General features: G+C 41.3%; 1 protein-coding gene across 2 annotated transcripts in view; it reads left to right on the top strand.

Annotated features, from left to right (window-relative positions):
* The window catches only part of Wwtr1 (WW domain containing transcription regulator 1), a 113279-nt gene that overhangs the window by 74513 nt on the left and 21430 nt on the right, over positions 1 to 17336 (top strand). For both annotated transcript variants that reach the window (XM_034500313.2, XM_034500312.2), the window contains exon 4: positions 14602 to 14801. In XM_034500313.2, the coding sequence (XP_034356204.1) occupies positions 14602 to 14801 (200 nt within the window). The remainder of the gene's footprint in view (positions 1 to 14601; positions 14802 to 17336) is intronic.

The following is a 17336-nucleotide window of genomic DNA, read 5'->3' as shown; positions in this document are numbered from 1 at the left end:
TCTGTGATTATTTAACTAGCAAGGCCATTATTTTTTTTTCTATGAATTAACTAGTCTATTTTGTTGTTTTTCCCTTTTAGCAGTAGTGGAGATTGTACTCAGGGTTAGGCAAGCACTCTATCACCAAGTCAGACCCTAGCCTAGTTATTGATTTCAAGAGGCAGGGTTTCATTGTGTAACCTCCCCTGACCTAAGAATCTTTGTTCTCCTATCCCAGTAGTTGGAATTAAAGTTTTGTGCTACTCTGTCTCTAGTTTTTATAATTTCTTGTTGGTAGCCATAAGAGTTTACTCTACTTTTTACCATCACAAGCGTTGTTGCAATATACTTTTAGTGTGCATGTTTGTGCGAGCCTTTACTTCATCTCTTTTTCCAGTTTCTTTGGGCATTTGAGAGTAAAGATCTAGAAATGTTATTTACAATATAGCTTATAAGAAGTTAAGGAGTATTGTCTAGAGATTCATTGTGGTGAAGAGGGATTGTTTACAATGCTCCATTCACGTTTGTTCTCTTCTGGTTTATCTTATATGTGTATAAGTGCTTTGCTCACCTCTGCTGGCTTGTGCACATGTGCATACTTGGTTCCTGTGGAGGTCAGGAGAGGGCAATGGATCCCTAGAACTGGAGTGTATGGATAGTTGTGTGGTGTCATGTAAGCACTGAAAATCACGTGTAAGAGAAGTGCTCTTTACTGCTGAGCTGTCTCTCTAGGCACCAGGGTATTGATCTTTTAATAAAACAATCTTCAGTAGTGGTAAAAATATGCCTTCTCAAGGCACCTAGCTTTCTACCTGGCTTTGTTTCTCAACCTGTGTATCCAGGTGCTTCCTGCCTGTCTATCCAAGTGTCTCCTTTATGTCCATATGTTTCCGACCTGTGTGACCATATGCATTCTACACGTATATTCAGACATATATCCAGATGCTTCCTACCTGTACATCCAGATGTTTTCTAACTGTACATCCAGATGTGTTTTCCTAAGCCATAAATGGGAATCTCAGAGGGAGTTACTCTGCTTCCTAGCACGTCATGCACTTTATGTCGTATTATTTCTGTCCTTTCCCTTTTCAGTATTATATTTCTCAGATAGCAGAGAAGAGCGAGTTGTGAGGTTTGAATTTTGCCAAGAGTTTAAATATTTGCAGAGCCGGAAAGAATAAAGTTGGAAAAGAAAGAGAGAGGAAAAAAATGGGGGAAAAAAAAAAGGAGACGTAAACATGGCTGACTTAGTTCTGGCTTGGTTTCATTTTGCTGTTCCAAACACTATACTCAAGATATCAAGAAAAACATTTTTCCAGTTTGTCCACTATTGTCAGTGCTTAAACTAATTAAAGCTGTGGTTTCTCCCTCAGCATGATTGGGTCATTCCATCTTCTTCACAAAACAAATGCCCGGAGTGGTTCCATTCTAAAGGCCCCTGGGTGCCGTTTTGTATCATACAATATTTATTGTATTTCATTTGTTGTTGCCGGGGTTACCGGAACCTAGGGATGTTCCCGAGAGGTCTCTCTTCTTAGACCCCAGCACGCATCATATGCTGGTGCCCTCTCTGCAGCCAGTCTTCTCTTAAACATGCAATATATTTTCTTGCAATCTGAGGAAATGTCAAGGCCTAAATTATACAAATAACAAAATGGCTTTGCCTAAGATATTCCTCACTCAGTATGTTGACAGTGGCTGGTTTCTTCTCCATCTTTCTCTTGGCCCCCTTTGCCTTGTTTATTTGTTACTGTCATAAGGGAACAATGACAGTGTTGCAGTTCTCAGCTTGGATAAGTAAAGGCTTTTAGACAGGCCTCCGCTGTTACTGTGAGAGCTCCTGGTACACAGCTTCCTCCTTCCTGACCTGGGTGTCTTGGTCTGTGACCACTTTCCAGAAGATTTCTTATGAAGGCTACTATTTGTGAACTGTGTATCTTGCCTTACTAAGCTGCTTGTTTTTATTTAACTCACAGTTTGGTCAGGAGCTAGGAGGAACAGCAAATATAAAAAGTATAAGTGTAACACACACACACACACACACACACACACACACACACACACACACAACCAACCATATTATAGCCCATTTCATAACCAGGGTTCTGTTTTTCCTTGCAAACTCAAGTCACTTAACAGAACCATTGTTTAATAAGGGTGGAGGGTGGGGAGGGGCGTGTTCCTCAAAACCCAAGAATGTAAAGGAAGCAGTGGCCAAGTGTAAACCCAGTGTCTCTCTGGATCCTACCAGGCAAAAATTGCTAGTCTCTGCAGTTTGGATGATGTTCACATGGGTTTTATGTAGGCAAAACAAAATCTTAATTTATTTTGAAAGAATATTAAACTTCAGAAAAGTTTCAGGTTCAGTACAAGGAACTGTTGTATTTATCCTTTGTCACATGTACCTTTATGAGTTGTTGGTAATTTGCTTGTCAGCAGAGCTTGATTTGCTTATCTGTGTATATGATCTTTTCTTCTTCCTTCCTTCCATCCATCTATCCATCCATCCATCCATCCATCCGGCAGCATCTCACCCAGGTATCCTCAAACTCGTGGCTATCTCAGCCTCCCTAGTAGTTGGAATACATGCATGCACTACCACACATCATAGTAACAAAGTTTTGTTTGTGTTGCTGAAGATTAAACCCAAGACCCAGAGGATTCTACAGCCATTCTCCCACTTTACTATCCCAGTAGCTCTGTCCTTAATGGTGGAAGGTAAAACTGGAGACACCATGATTTGTAACTGTAAATATTTGTAGTGCTTAAATTGTGTTTTCTGAGCAGAGAACAGGTATCAAAATTAGGGGACCCTACCACTGATACAGTTCTGTATTTAATGTGCAGTCCATATGAGTTGTGTTTTGCTAACATGTGTTGCGTTTAGTCTGCCCCTGGTCCCCTTTCCCCTTCTTTTCTTTCTTGGGTGCTGGAATGAAACCCAAGACCTGAGTCATGCTATGCAAATGCTTTATCATTGAGTTGTATCCCCAGCCTGTCAATAAATTCTTTTAACCCAGAGTGATTCTCCAATTCTAGTTTTTTTGGACCTTGACTTTTTTTTTTTTTTTTTTTTAAAGACTATAGGCCAGTTATTTGTTAGACAATCTTTAACTTTGCATTTGTCTCATGCTTCCTATGACTTAGGTGTCGGTCATACTGTTATACTTGTTTGACAGGAAGCAGCAGGAATGTGTTATCATTACATGATCTTAAGAGGCAGACCGTGTTGATTGGCTGTAGAACTGGGGATGTTAACTTTGATCATTTTGGTTGAGAGAATTGGGGGTGGAGGCAGAGTTGCTGGGTCACTGGCTGCAGCACATTTAATATTCAGTACAGAGAATGAGCTGTGACGAAAAGCATTTCCATCTTCAGTCAATGAGGTGTGCTCAGAGACACGGAGATGCCTTTGGGATGAATGATTATCAGGTGATAATTTCCAGTGTGGTTCAGTTAGGCTTCACTGGGTATTTACCTGATATCATTTACATGACAAACAATACATTGTATAGCTATAGGTAAGTTTAATTTTAGCCTATTTAAGTCTGAATTCAGAAGTACTGCTTGAATTTGCTTATATTTTCCTGCCTTATTTTATGTGTAGTTTGAGGACTTCAGTCACTCTCCTTTTGGATGTTTCTGCATGCATGTTTTAATTCTTTCTGGAAACATTACTTTGGATATTTTTGTGCTACTTATTTTTATTTTTCATAGCATGGGAGTTTTTCATGTTGCATGAGTTCATTCAGTAAATATGCCAGCTTCATTCACCAGGACATTTGAGAAATGGTATATGCATACCTTTTGATGTGACCTTTTTAATTATAAGGAATTCCTGTGTAGCTTTTAGGATCTTTGTTTCTTAATAAATGATGCTAGTTGTCTAAATTACTGTTCTGTTGCTGTGAAGAGACACCATAACCAAGACAACTCTTATAAAAGAAAGCACTTAATTGGGGGTGGGCTTACAGTTTCAAAGGTTAGTCTGTTACCATCACAGCAGGCATGGTGCTGGAGAGGTAGCTGAGAACTGTACATCTTAGTCTGCTGGTATGCTTGCAGAGAGATTGGACCTGACATGTTCTTTTGCAACCTCAAAGCTCCTCCCCCCCACATGACACACTTCCTCCACAAGGTCACACCTCCTAATTCTTCTAATTCTTTTAAACGGTTCCACGCCCTGGAGACTAAGCTTTCAAATATATGAGCCTATAGGGGCTACTCTTATTCAAAGCACTAATTCTTGGTAGGGAGGGGAGAGGAGAAAAAAAGAAACTGATATTTTCATCCATTTATTTCTTCATTCTTTATAGTATGTAGCATTTAAAAGAATAAAAGTAAATCACCAAATTAAATCGGACTAAGGGGAAACTATAGCTGAAACATGGAAAGAAAACCAAACTCATGGAGCTAAAGGGAAAAATGAATGACAGGAAGCCCTATTTGGTGACAGAATGGACTTGAACTTGCTGGGCTCTCGTGGATCTACTTACAGGAGCTAGGTCATTCATGAGAGATAGGCCCACATTTTGAGGATAATTATGCTTTTTTTTTTCTGGGTATAAAGCACAAAGCAGTGATTCTTCAAGATTGGACACTGTCTAGAGTATTTTCAATTATCAGGGGCAGTGGGAGTTCTCGGGAGGTTTTCTGTAACCTTCCCTCATAGGGGTTGGGTTGCAGGCCTCATCTCAGTTTAATGTGGATCAGATTTAGACAGTTGAGAGCCACAGTTCCTGTCTTGAGTAGTTTCTGTTGTTAATGACACAGCCCTTTTAAGCTTACCCTTCCCAATATATAGGCATTTCTGTCATTTTACTTGGGGCCAAACTTTGCTACTTGTGTTAAAATCAAAGCCTGCTACTCCCCACTCCTTGCAAAATGAAGTTACTTTTCTCTCCCAGTACGATTCCAGCCTCCACATAGGGCTGAGAGAGGCAGTTGAGAGACATTGGTTCTGAGCCTCCTTTGACCTGATGTGACTGAATCACTTGGCAATTTTCTGTGTCATTCAAGCAGGGTGTCTGAAGAAGATCCCTATGCCTCTGGAATTGAGGCTAACATGGTGCCTTCCGTAGCCTTTAGGCCATACAAAACCTGTATGCTGTCCCTTGCTCTCTGCCTTGGAACACATGGACTTCTTTTCATAAGTACCCCTATGAGGTCAGGAATGTTCTCACCTTAAGAGTATTTTTATTAAATCTTTGATAACTTCAGACAATGTATTTTCATCATCTTCACTTCCCCTACTTCCTCCCAGCTTCATCTGTACCCATCTCCCTATCCCCCCAATTTTGTATCCTTTTAAATTTTAATTTAATAACCCATTAATTCCAATTTGGGAATTGGAATTAATTAAGGTGGGAGCTCATGAGCCTATGGGGGACCACTCTTGTTCAAACCCTTCACCCTAGAGTGGTAGTTGGTTTGTGCAGGCACCCACAGTGACTGGGTTCATATGTGCAGCATCCTGCCTTGTGCAGAACACACTGTTTTGTTAGTGTCCTCTTGGACCCCTTTCACCCCTTCCTGGGCTTTGGTCCCTGAGTAAAAGGTTATTATTTATGTGTTGCTGATGTGTCTGCCCTCTGGACAATAATCTCTGGAGGGAAAGGGACCCTGTTGTCTTTTCCATCATTGAGTTTAACAGTAGAATTCCAGTAATGATGCAGTTTAACATTCCCAAATCACCAATATTCGTATTGGTCATTTTTTATTTCCAAGGCAATTGACTCTTACAGGACATTTTGTTATGAGCTAGGTACAGTATTCTGTGAAATTCACACATGTGCAAGCCACACAGTTTGACACAGCTTTCTTCATGGGTTAAATTATAGTTTGCTAATCTCTTGTCTGGTTTCTCTGTCCCGAAGTGGTTTCAAACTGAAAAGTGCTGATGTCTCATTGCTATTTTTGTTAATGCCTCATCATAATTTTTTGTGATTTTTCACAGAGCCAATAATATCCAATGTTTGTTACCTGCAAATTCCCTTTTATAAAACACTCCAGATGCTTGGACTGTCTCATGCACTCTTAGTGTCAACTGTGTGATCTCTGTAAATTGTTTACTAGAATGATATACAAAAATCAGATTAAAACAAGCACACTGGCAGCATTTTCTCTGTTCCTTGAGGGTGCCCATTTTCTGCTTAGCACCTGCAGTCGTGTGGAAAATTGTTTGGCAAAGCTGACCAACACAAAGTGTCCATAGCCTTTCCTAGCTAGTGGGTAGAAATGGCAAGAATCAGAGTTGTCATTTTCTGTTGGGATAAAGGTATACTTACTGTTTAACGATAGCAAAGCAATTTTGTTTTTCCTGAGCGTGCCCACCAGTGGAAACATTCAAAATCAGAAGGCTGCCTTTCTGGGACAGCACAGTAAAGGTCTTAGTTTCTGCTGTTCCCTACGAGACACTGGTAAGCTCACCATCTCTGTTGATGTGTTTCCTGATGGATCACTTTAGATAAATCTTGAGATATTCCAGCAAGTAGGTGGAATTGGGGTTGCACATTCTAGTGCTGCTTTAGGTGAACACACACACACACACACACACACACACACACACACAAGAATTGAGGAATTAACATGACAGAAAAATGGGAGAGTTGGTTACTGTGCCCCACTCTACCCCATTTTTCTGGATATGTTATAATGATAAGAGCCAGTGTTCTTCAGTTAGATCCTTATGGTTAGTAAACTACACACCCAAGAAATGTGCTCAAAGAGGAGCATCAAAGCCAGTGGCACAAGCCTTTGTCTTCTTCCTATCCGAGTAGAGGTTTCCAGTTAGTTGTGCACTGGTCTGTGGATAAGATTACTGTTTTAAATGGGCAAGCAGGACTAGAAGCAGGAAAATAATTTCTTGGTACTAAAAAGTCAAGGTTGTCTGGGAAGTAAATGTGAGTTGGGTTGTAAGTTCTTTTACTAGAAGGGTCTGGAGCATTTGGAGCGTTGCAAGCCCCGTCTCTGGAGATTTTGTTTAGCTGAGTGTATATTGTCCTTGAGCTCTGTGCTTATCAACTGAGCCAGCTGAGAACTTTATAGTCTATTCTCCCAGAATTAGACTAAAGACTTTAGAGTGAAGTCGGGGTACTGAAACTATTGGTTTAATACTTTACAGATTTTTGAGACCAAATGCACCTGGGAGTGAAAAGCTTGTTTCTTCCTGCTTGTTTATTTGTTTGCTGACATCATTGGATGTTAAATACGGTTTCTGGGAAATAAGAGATACAAGTAGCTCACTGTTGACAAAAGCTGAGAAATACACAAGGAAGACAAGAGATGCGTCTGTAGTTACTATATCATGACCACAGCAAGACTGCACTGTGGCTGGGTTTCCTTTCCTCTGTGGACATGTGTTTTCCATCAGACAGGGCTGCATGACACGTGAGGTTGGCCAGCACAAGTCAAACCATGCATAGCATATAAACAGAGTTTAGGAAAAGGCCTACAGCTGCACTCAGACACTCTTCCTGCTGGAATATTTTTGCGAACTTGGTGCACTGTGTCTGTTTGTAAGTCAGAAACGAAAACGATTTACACCTTTATGTTTTGGCTTGGCTTCTGTATTGTTACGTGGTCAAGTCTAGTATTACCTGACAACAGTGATATGGATCATGGCATGTAATCTTTCAAAAGTACATCTGATTTTGTTTCTCTCTTTTTTTTTTTAAATCTAAGAACAAAGTGCTGTAACCTCTGTGTGTGTGTGTGTGTGTAAAATTAGATCATACAGTCAGATCACCATCAAAATGTGACCCAAGTTTTCATCTGTTTAAAGGGTCTGCATGAGACTTCTTCATGAGGTAACACAAGGGAAACTAGCTGTCCTCTCCACCTTAGCTTATCAACTATTTCTGACTTCTGGATGAGGGCAGGGCAGGGATAGGAGCCCCTTAGCGATACCTATGCAGCATTCTGGTGTGTGTGTGTGGGGGGGGAGGTATTAGGATTTCTCTGTGTGATCTTAAATTAGTGAGTTGATGGAAATTATCAGTTTTAAAATGTGTCCCAAGGCCTGTGCTAGAACCGTAGGAGGGTATGTGCAGTAGCCAATATGGAGTATAGTTTTCAAAAACTTAGTGTAAAATTTTAACATGATAGTTGACAAATGCCTGTAGGGTGAAAGTGATCCCCAGAGACTTAGAGAGCACAGTCAAAGAGGCTGATATTCTATTATGGCCCTAGTGACTAGGCTCTTGGCAAGCTGCTGAATGAGCCTCTGGACATAAAGGAACCCTGGCTTCAAGCTAGATACGGGCTCATGACAAAGAAAGTCTGATAAGCCCAGGTCTAAATGGACTGACCCCATCACCTGACCTTTTCTTGGTGACAGTATACAGACTAAATAAGATTATATACCCTCCATTAATAATGGGTGTTTTGGAGCACTCTGACTGCCATCTTGGATTGCTGGCCTTAGTCTTAAATATTCACTAGTTATGGCAGCTGGTTCTATAAGAGTTCTGTCTTGAGGTAACCCTGGGGCTTCTGAGAGTCACAGACCTAAAGTCACAAGCCATTCCATTTGATAGGGATTTGCCCTAAATTAGTCCAGTCTCCTAGGAAACCCCTCAGTTACAGGGAAGCCAGGATGACTGGTCAGACCTTAGTTTCAACATTTGAAATGGAGAAAAAATGGGGTCAAGGGTAAGTTTTTAACCCTAGGGTCTATGATTTTATAGCTCTTAGCTTCTCTTCTCTCTTGGAGGACTTACACTGCCAAATGTGTTACTGATGATTCAGCTTAATAAACTTCTTAGCTCAGACATTGGACTGAATGACACACTGTTCTAAGGAGAAAGTTTCCCAGGTTACAAATCCTAGGTATTATCCAATATGGTGTTGGCTTGCTGCATGCTTACTGTTTTGAGGAAGTACCAGTCAGTTTCCAAACAGTATGCCAGCCTCTTCTGTATTGCTGTGTTCAGAGATGATGCTAAAGGGTTGCTTGGTGTTTTTATACTGTTTTATCACAGAAGCAAGTTTTTTTTTTGTTTTGTTTTGTTTATTTTTTTAAATCAAGCCTTACTGTTTACTCTTTAGCTATCTTGGGACTCATTATGTAAATCAAGCCTGGCCTTGAATTTATAGAGATCCTCCTGCCTCTGCCTCTGGAATGCTAGAATTAAAACTGTATACACTACACCTAGCCTACAGGCACCTTTCTTTCTTTCTTTTTTCCCTCCCTCCCTCCTTCCCTCCCTCTCACCCTCTCTCCCTCCCTCCCTTTCTTCCTTCCTGTTTTTTGATTAAAGAGATTATTTTGAAAATAAGGCAGCAAAGTTTTTCTAAGCCCCTGTGAAACTGCTGTGCAGATTAAACCATCAGTGACTCTTTCCTACTTATCAGGGTTTGTGTGTGGAGCCTGGGTCGATAGCTAGCCCTTTCTTTGTTTTATGGTCCCTTTCCTATTATATTTTTTGCTTGTGTTTTCTGTTTCTTTCTTTCTTTCTTTCTTTTTTTTTTTTTTTTTTTTTTTTTGGTTTTCGAGACAGGGTTTCTCTGTGTAGCCCTGGATGTCCTGGAACTCACTCTGTAGACCAGGCTGGCCTCAAACTCAGAAATCCACCTGCCTCTGCCTCCCAAGTACTGGGATTAAAGGCATGCCCCACCACTGCCCGGCAGTATTGCTCTTTCTAATTAGACTTGCATAATGGTTTTAGGAAAGAAGATGATGGAGATTTTTAATTTTAAAGCCAAGGGACATTGTTCTCACCATGTCCTGTCAAGGTTATATACCATTATCACATCTCGTCACTGTTAATGCTGACTCTGGTCACCTGGAAAAGTCGTGATTTTCAGGTTTGTGTACAGTAAAGCTTCTTCCCTCCTCTTTGGAACTGGGGATTTTTTCAAGAACTATCTGCATGTCTGTTTCAGAGTTTTGTCTCTCATTCCCCTTATTCAGCTAGTTAGTTCTGTCATCCAGTTCTTTGTATATGTTAGTATAGGTTCCATTGGTCTTGTGCTCTTATTGATCTGATGAGCCACAGTGACTCCCAGTGTGGAACTCTGCATGACTGGTAGCAGTGGGGACACAAAAAGAAATAGGTGCAGAAATGGGAAGTCTTGGTTTATAGGAAGACCCCAGTGACTCATTTAAGTGGAGCTATGCCACTGAGATGTTGAGGAAAATGCAGTTTCAAAACTGTAACTCCAGGCTGTTGTCAGCAGAGGAGGAGGAGAAGCTGAGGATTTGACAGGAAATGTTGTTAGCTTTGGATATGCCCTCCTTCTCTCCTGCACTCAAGCTAGACTTGCAGAGAAGAATTAGACGTAAATAAAGTGTCTCTTTTTGGCTTCTGTGTAGCACTTGGCCACAGGAACAGGGTCTTGTCTTTGCACAGTCTACCTAACAGATGGCTTCATGCCTGCCTAGGAGGGTTTCTGTAATCACGCCTAATCTTATTGTTTGCCCTTGTTTTTTCCACTTCGCCTTCTGTGGATATAGAACCAAAAACTGTTTGAAAATAAGGGAAGCAAGACTCGAACCCACAAGAGCAAGGCACTGCATGTCTGAGGCCAAACAGACATTTGTCAAACATCCTGAGCACTGAGCCCAGCAGCCTCTGAGTTCCAGCTCCCCCTGCTCTGGTTCCTCAGCTCTTGGACTTGGGTAGTTGCCAGAACACTTTCTCCTTGGATTGTCACTCTGTTGTCTGTTTCCTGGTTCTGCAAAGGGCAGTAATTCAAAAGCAAAGAATTTTCTTACCTCGATAGAACTGAACTCAGGAACGTTCTTCACTTTGAGCTCATTTTACTCATGAGGTTTTGTGGAAAGGTATTGTACTAGAGTGGATAAGAGAATGTCATTGCATATTGTCTCAGGGCAGCATTGACCAGAGGGTCATGTCCATCCTCAGTAACCCTTACCCACAATGCTTTGCCAAAGATGCTGTTACTGCACCACATATCAGATGCTTTGGAGTTTGATTTTCGTGGTGTTCTCTCTCTCTCTTTTTTTTAAAGAATTATTTATTTATTTTATGTATGTGAGTACACTGTAGCTGTCTTTAGACACACCAGAAAAGGGCATCAGATCTCATTACAGATGGTTGTGAGCCACCATGTGGTTGCTGGGAATTGAACTCAGGACCTCTGGAAGAGCAGTCAGTGCTCTTAATCACTGAGCCATCTCTCCATCCCTGCTGTTCTCTTTTATATTAATAAAAAGTCTTAATTTTTTAAAGCCAGTTTTCAATAACAGAAGAAAACCAATCTATCTCCTTTCCCCCAAATAGAACAAAGATGAAAAAGATAATTTTACTCTCTTGGAAGCAGGGAAAACAGATGGCTCAACTTGAGCTTGTTGCTCTCTTGTGTCAGTAGAAGAACTATGTGTTTGGATTATTTCTTTCTTTGGAGGGTAGTAAAAGGTTTTGAACCTGTAAGGTCTTCAGCCTTTCTGACTAGTTAATGATAGTTTGGCCTCATACTACATTGGGGTACTCTTTTTAAAAGTAGGGGCATCCCAAGGAGCTTTGTGTCCATTGCACAGTCAGATGCTTTTGAGTGTGTTTTCCTGGGTGACCTTCTTGGTGCTGTAGCCATCTTTATCTTCTCTTCCCCTGACCCCCAAAGATATTAAAGCTATTCAACCAGCAGTGAAGGTCATGAGCTCCAGTCTAGTGGCATCTCAGGAGCCTTTAGAAATTAAAGTGGGAAGGAACAGAGTCGACTACTGGATGCCTGAACTAAGCCAAGACACCCGGCTTCTGGGCTGCTTCCCCTGGGTCTTGTTTTCCTCATTTCTGTATTGCAGTCTGAGCGGTTGCAACACTCAGACTCTTAGCTCTGATGGTCTTACCTTCTCAGCTTTATTTGTTGTGTTTGAAATAATTCTAGTGTCATTCTAACCTACGACACTAGGAACATATGAGTCTGGTATTTGTAGGGCCATAGTTTTTGTGTTTTGAGCTTTTGCAAAAAAAAAAAAAAAAAAAAAAGATTTATTTTTATTTAATGTGTGGAAATATTTTGCCTGCATTTATATATATGCACTGCATGCATGTCTGATGTTTAAGGAGGCCAGGAGAGGGCACTGGCTTCCTTTCCTGGGAACTGAAGTTTAGGAGTGTTAGGAAACCTTCTGCGAGAATAACAATTGCTCTTAACTGCCTAGTCATCTCTCCAGCCCCTGTTATTTCAACTTCTATGACAAGAGCCTGATATAGCTGTCTCCTTAGAGGTCTGCCAAAGGCTGACACATTCAGAGGCCAATGCTCACAGCTAACCACTGATATGATCAAGGGTTTCCCAATGGAGAAGTTAGAGAGAAGACTGAAGGAGCAGAAAAGGTTTGTGGCCCCGTGAGGAGAGCAACAATACCAACCAACCAGATCTCCCCAAGGTCTAAACACCAGCCTGGGAGCACATAGGGAGGGACCCATGACTCCGTCTGAAGGGGAGGATGGCCTTGTCGGGCAGAGGTGGGAGAGGAGATTCTTGGTCCCATGAAGGATGAACACTGACTGGAGGGGGAATTCGAGGGTGGGGAGGTGGGAGTGGGGGGGTAGGTGGGGGATAGGAGGGGGGATGGGATAGGAGGTTCCTGGGTGGTGGGGGGAAGGGAGGTTAGGGGATAAAACTTGAAATGTAAATATAGTATCCAATAAAAATAAATTTAAAAAAAGAAAAAAATTTGGCCTGTGTTTTACATAAGTATTATGTGCATGTTGGCAGAACGTAAATGATGAAGAGTGGGAATAAGGTCTTTTATCTTTGACACCCACCCGGCGCCCCCCACAGAGTCACCACTGTCACCAGTTTCAGGCTGATTCTAGAACAAGTGGTATATATGCATAATCCACTTCACCCTCCAGAGGATCTGACATCCACCACACACAGACATTTGTGCAGGCGAACCACTGATGCACATGAATGAATGAATGAAAATAAATAGGTCATGCTTAGGCTTACTGTTGTAATATTATTATAAATATCCTCACATGCTTGGTGAATGTGTTGTGCTTGGCTATGTTTTATTTTGAAAACAAAACGATTGTCTAAGTCCTGCTTTTTCCCAGACTCCATAGTTAATAACCAGAGATGTTTAGTCTAAATGATCAAATCTAAATTTGGTGGAAGAAAACTCTACTGTCCCTTCCCACCAACATCTCCTGTGAAGTGAACGCCTGTAAGAGCAGTTGTTCTGAAGATCAGCAAGGGTGTGGTTTGGGAAGAGCCAGCCCCTGAGTCTTAAATTCGCAGACTTAAAAAAAATCAGACATTAGAGCATCTGGTTGTGGTATGGAGTTGAGTGGTGGAGGAGTGTATGGTTTGTGAGCGAACCCTGGGCAGCAAGGATGCTCTTCAAGGATGCTCTCTCTACCTAGATTGCTGAAGACAGTGCCATACAAATCTTATGTTAGTAACTTCTCAGACCTCAGTCAGATTTTTAAACACTTGAGCCCTTGGCCTGGAGATGTGGTTCGGTCAGTGTTCTAGAGTATGTGCTGTTCTTCCAGAGGACCTAATTCACATCTCAATGCCTATGTCTGCTGCTATGTTTGTTTGGCTTCCCTGAGCACCCATAGATACACAAACACATAAATGAAAAACATTAGATAATTAACATTTAGGAAAAAAAAGCCAATAGTATTACCAGCCCATGCTTTTTAACCCCACCTACCCCCGATCTGAACGTTTCTGATATTTGGAACATTATGTGTCTTTTTCTTGCCTACAGCAATTACCTCAGACAAGTAGAAATGTTCTTTTCTAGAGAGTTCAGTAATGTCTATTCTTTGAGATAATTGTTTATCACTTCCTTCCTTTGACTTGAAACAGATTTTATGTTTGTTTGTTTGTTTGTTTGTTTATTGGTTTTTCGAGACAGGGTTTCTCTGTGTAGTCCTGGCTGTCCTGGAACTCACTCTGTTGCCCAGGCTGGCCTTGAACTCAGAAATCTGCCTGCCTCTGCCTCCCAAGTGCTGGGATTAAAGGCGTGCGCCACCACCGTCCGGCCGAGTATTCTTGTATAGCCATTGGATATTGGGAATTGATTGCATGCCTTCTGTAATGCTGCTATGGCTATTCAAGGTGTTTGAAAAGTTCACTCACTCCTGGGTGTCCTAGCGAAATTTTTTTCCTACCTTGTAACAAACTTTGTGTGACATATTTTGACCATTATGTTTTATGTTAAGTTTAATATGTATTTGAGGATGGAGCTTGAGAGATGGCTCAGTGGGTAAAGGTACTTGGTGTAAGCCACCTGAGCCCAACTGTGGGACCCACATGGTGGAAGCAGAGAACCAACTATGGTTTACATGAGTATGTGCCCACAGGTACACGAGCATGAGCACAAAAACCTACACACATGTACACACACATAATTAAGTGTAATAACATGTATTATAGGTATAGGAAACATATGAAATACGTTTAACAGTATAGAAAAGTAACAGTAGATAGTATGGAGCTGGTACCTGCACCTTCATGAACTTGTACCTTCATGAATTGAATTAATGCAATAATTGTTAAATAGTAATGATTAATGGTGAAGTGCTTGAAAGGAATTCAGGAATCCATACTCCAAAGCACAAAGCATTCTGATGGTCTCTATGATAAGGTATCACAGGCCTTGGTCATTGATCTGTTTGTTATTCCCTTCTGTAGCGATGAATCACCAACACCAGCAAGTCGTGGCCACTAGCCTGAGTCCACAGAACCACCCAACTCAGAACCCACCCACGGGGCTTATGAGTGTGCCCAATGCACTGACCACTCAGCAGCAGCAGCAGCAGAAACTGCGGCTTCAGAGGATCCAGATGGAGAGAGAGAGGATTAGGATGCGTCAAGAGGAGCTCATGAGGCAGGTACGGTCTTCCATGGTACCTGTTGGAGACTCCGAGGCCTTGGGTGGCTGTTTGCTTTCAAGATAAGGCCAAACACTCATATTCACAGCCCAGTTTCTTCTCCCAACTCTCTCTGCCTGAACTGTCCTCAGGGCTAACCTTAGGAGCTCAAGGTCTAAACTAGCTCATGGACATGCTCATATTGGCATGGCTGCTTTGCCTTCCACTGATAGTGTTTAAAGAGAGAGAAGGGAGAAATTGAGAGAGAACAGCTTCCAATTAGCTATTACTTTGTAACAAATTATCCCCCAAACTCAGAGACTTAAAATCGTCATTCAGTTTAATCACAGTCTTGTATGTGAAGAATTTAGAAATGGCCAATGTAGGTGATTCTTCTGTTGCCATTGACTTGAGGTTACTTAGTGGTAGTCAACTGGTGGGTGGTTTGCAAGGTCCAGGAGGGTGTTAGCTAATGGTGAGTATTGCTGGCAGGTTGGGCTTAGTTGGTATTACAGGAAGAACATATCAATCTCAGGAGTACCAGGACATTATGACAGCAATCCTCTAGAAGACAGAATAGAAAGAGATGGGAGAGAGAAGCTGCCAGTGTCTTAGGGTCTGGTTTTAGAAATGGAGTCAACTTTACCCCCTTTGCCTCATTAAAGGAGATAGTAGACAACAGGCATTCCATAAAACAAGCCCCCTGTAACCAGCCATCTTGTTTAACAATAGAGCATGAAACAGAATGGAGCCAAAGCAGAATGAAGAGGAAAACTGGCTTGGATATGAATTTGATCAGAATGTTCTACAAAACTACATAGGCATCAGTTAGACTTTTTGGGTTTTTTTGTTTGTTTGTTTTGTTTCTTTGTTTTTTTTTTTGTTTGTTTTTTTTGTTTTTGTTTTTGTTTTTTGTCTTAAGATTGTCTTGTGGTACATTCCTTTAAGCCCAGCCCTTGGGAGGCAGAGGTAGGTGGATCCTTGTGAATTCAAGGTCAGCCTGGTCTACAGAGTGAGTTCCAGAACAGCCAGAGCTAAAGGATGAGACATTGTCTTTTTAAAAAAAAAAAAAAAAAAAAAAAAAAAAGTCTTGTTGTCTATCCCAGGCTGGTATCAAAGTTAAGATCCTCCTGCCTCAGCTCCTAAATTCTGGGATAAAGATGTGCCACCATATCTGGCTCAGTCTGGTTACTGTGTGCCCTTCTATGCATATTTATTCACCGATTTGGTCAAGAGAAAACTGTTGTATGTCTTTTGAGGGTTCGGCACTGTACTTCATAAGCAAAATTAAAAAGCCAGATGTGGCGGTGCATACCTTCAATCCAGAACTCAAGGCCGACTCAGGGTTGAGAGTTTGAGGCCCCAGAGTTGGCTGGGGGTGTAGCTCAGTGGTAGAGCACTTGTGTAGAGTGTTCAAGGTTCTGCTTCCCAGCAGAGGGAGAAAGAAAGACAGAGAAAGAAAGAAGGGGACATGGGACAGAGGAAGAAAGACACCTGGGTGAGTTTGAGTCTTTTTGCCACTGTTAAAGAAATAGTTTTAACTGTTCAGAGTGTCTTTGGAAGGGAGTATGGGGGTGTTTTAGAGAAAAGACTTTCAAGTTACAGCTGTTATTTTAAAATCTATACATCTTTTATCAATAATAATGTCTTGCTCATCAAATACATCTCAGATATAGTGTTTGAAAATAGGAAAAATGAATATTAAGTTAATAAAGACTACTACCAAGTAACTATAGTTACAACTTTTACTCATAGAATCTGTCTTGCTTTCTTGGCTACATCATGGTAACATTTTTTATTAATGTTTTTAGATATATACTATCATGTTTCTTGGCAGGAGATAATCATACTATTTATTGTTTTTCATTTTTGGATATTTCTATGTGAAATCAGTTAATTTCTTATTTGGAAATATAATGTGAATTAGCATTTATAAATTCTCCCTGGTTTTGTATTTAAATGGTCTTGTGTGTATGACTGTGTGTGTGCATGTGTGTGAGTGTGTGAGTGTGTGTGTGTGTGTGTGTGTGTTCAAGCCACTCTTTTGTTAGAAATGATTTGTAGCCCTTTCTTCCTCCTTTCTTTTGCCCTGTCTCCTCCTTTCCCACAGAAAGAATTTTAGAAAAGGGGTGTGAAAAAGTGCCTGGGATTGTTTCCTTTATTCTAGCTGTAGGTGCCTTTGAGCCAAGGATAGTTTTGATGGTTCATATTACAGAAATGCCAACATAGTTCCTTCAGTACTGATTTGTGGCAGCTGGGGAACTTGGTAGGGAATCCCAGTGTACAGTCTTTCACACAGTGCAGCAAGAGAAAGGCTGGCAATGTCTTCTCAGCCTCCCCCCTCTCTCTGTCTCTGTCTCTCTCTTTCTCTGTGTGTGTTTAGTGTATGTGCCTGTGAGTACCAGTGAGCATGTATGTGTGCATGTGTAGTTAAGCAGTAGGACGAATGGTTTTGATTCCTTTAATTTTGTTACTGGAGTATGGGGGGGGGGGAGCCTCTAAATAGACTATTAATCATGGAAGGTTGGTTTCCTCACCCCAACCCCATCCAGAAAC

Source organism: Arvicanthis niloticus, chromosome 4 (genome assembly GCF_011762505.2).
Source record: "Arvicanthis niloticus isolate mArvNil1 chromosome 4, mArvNil1.pat.X, whole genome shotgun sequence".
NCBI classification, from domain to species: domain Eukaryota; kingdom Metazoa; phylum Chordata; class Mammalia; order Rodentia; family Muridae; genus Arvicanthis; species Arvicanthis niloticus.
This window is presented reverse-complemented; position numbering and strand designations above follow the sequence as displayed.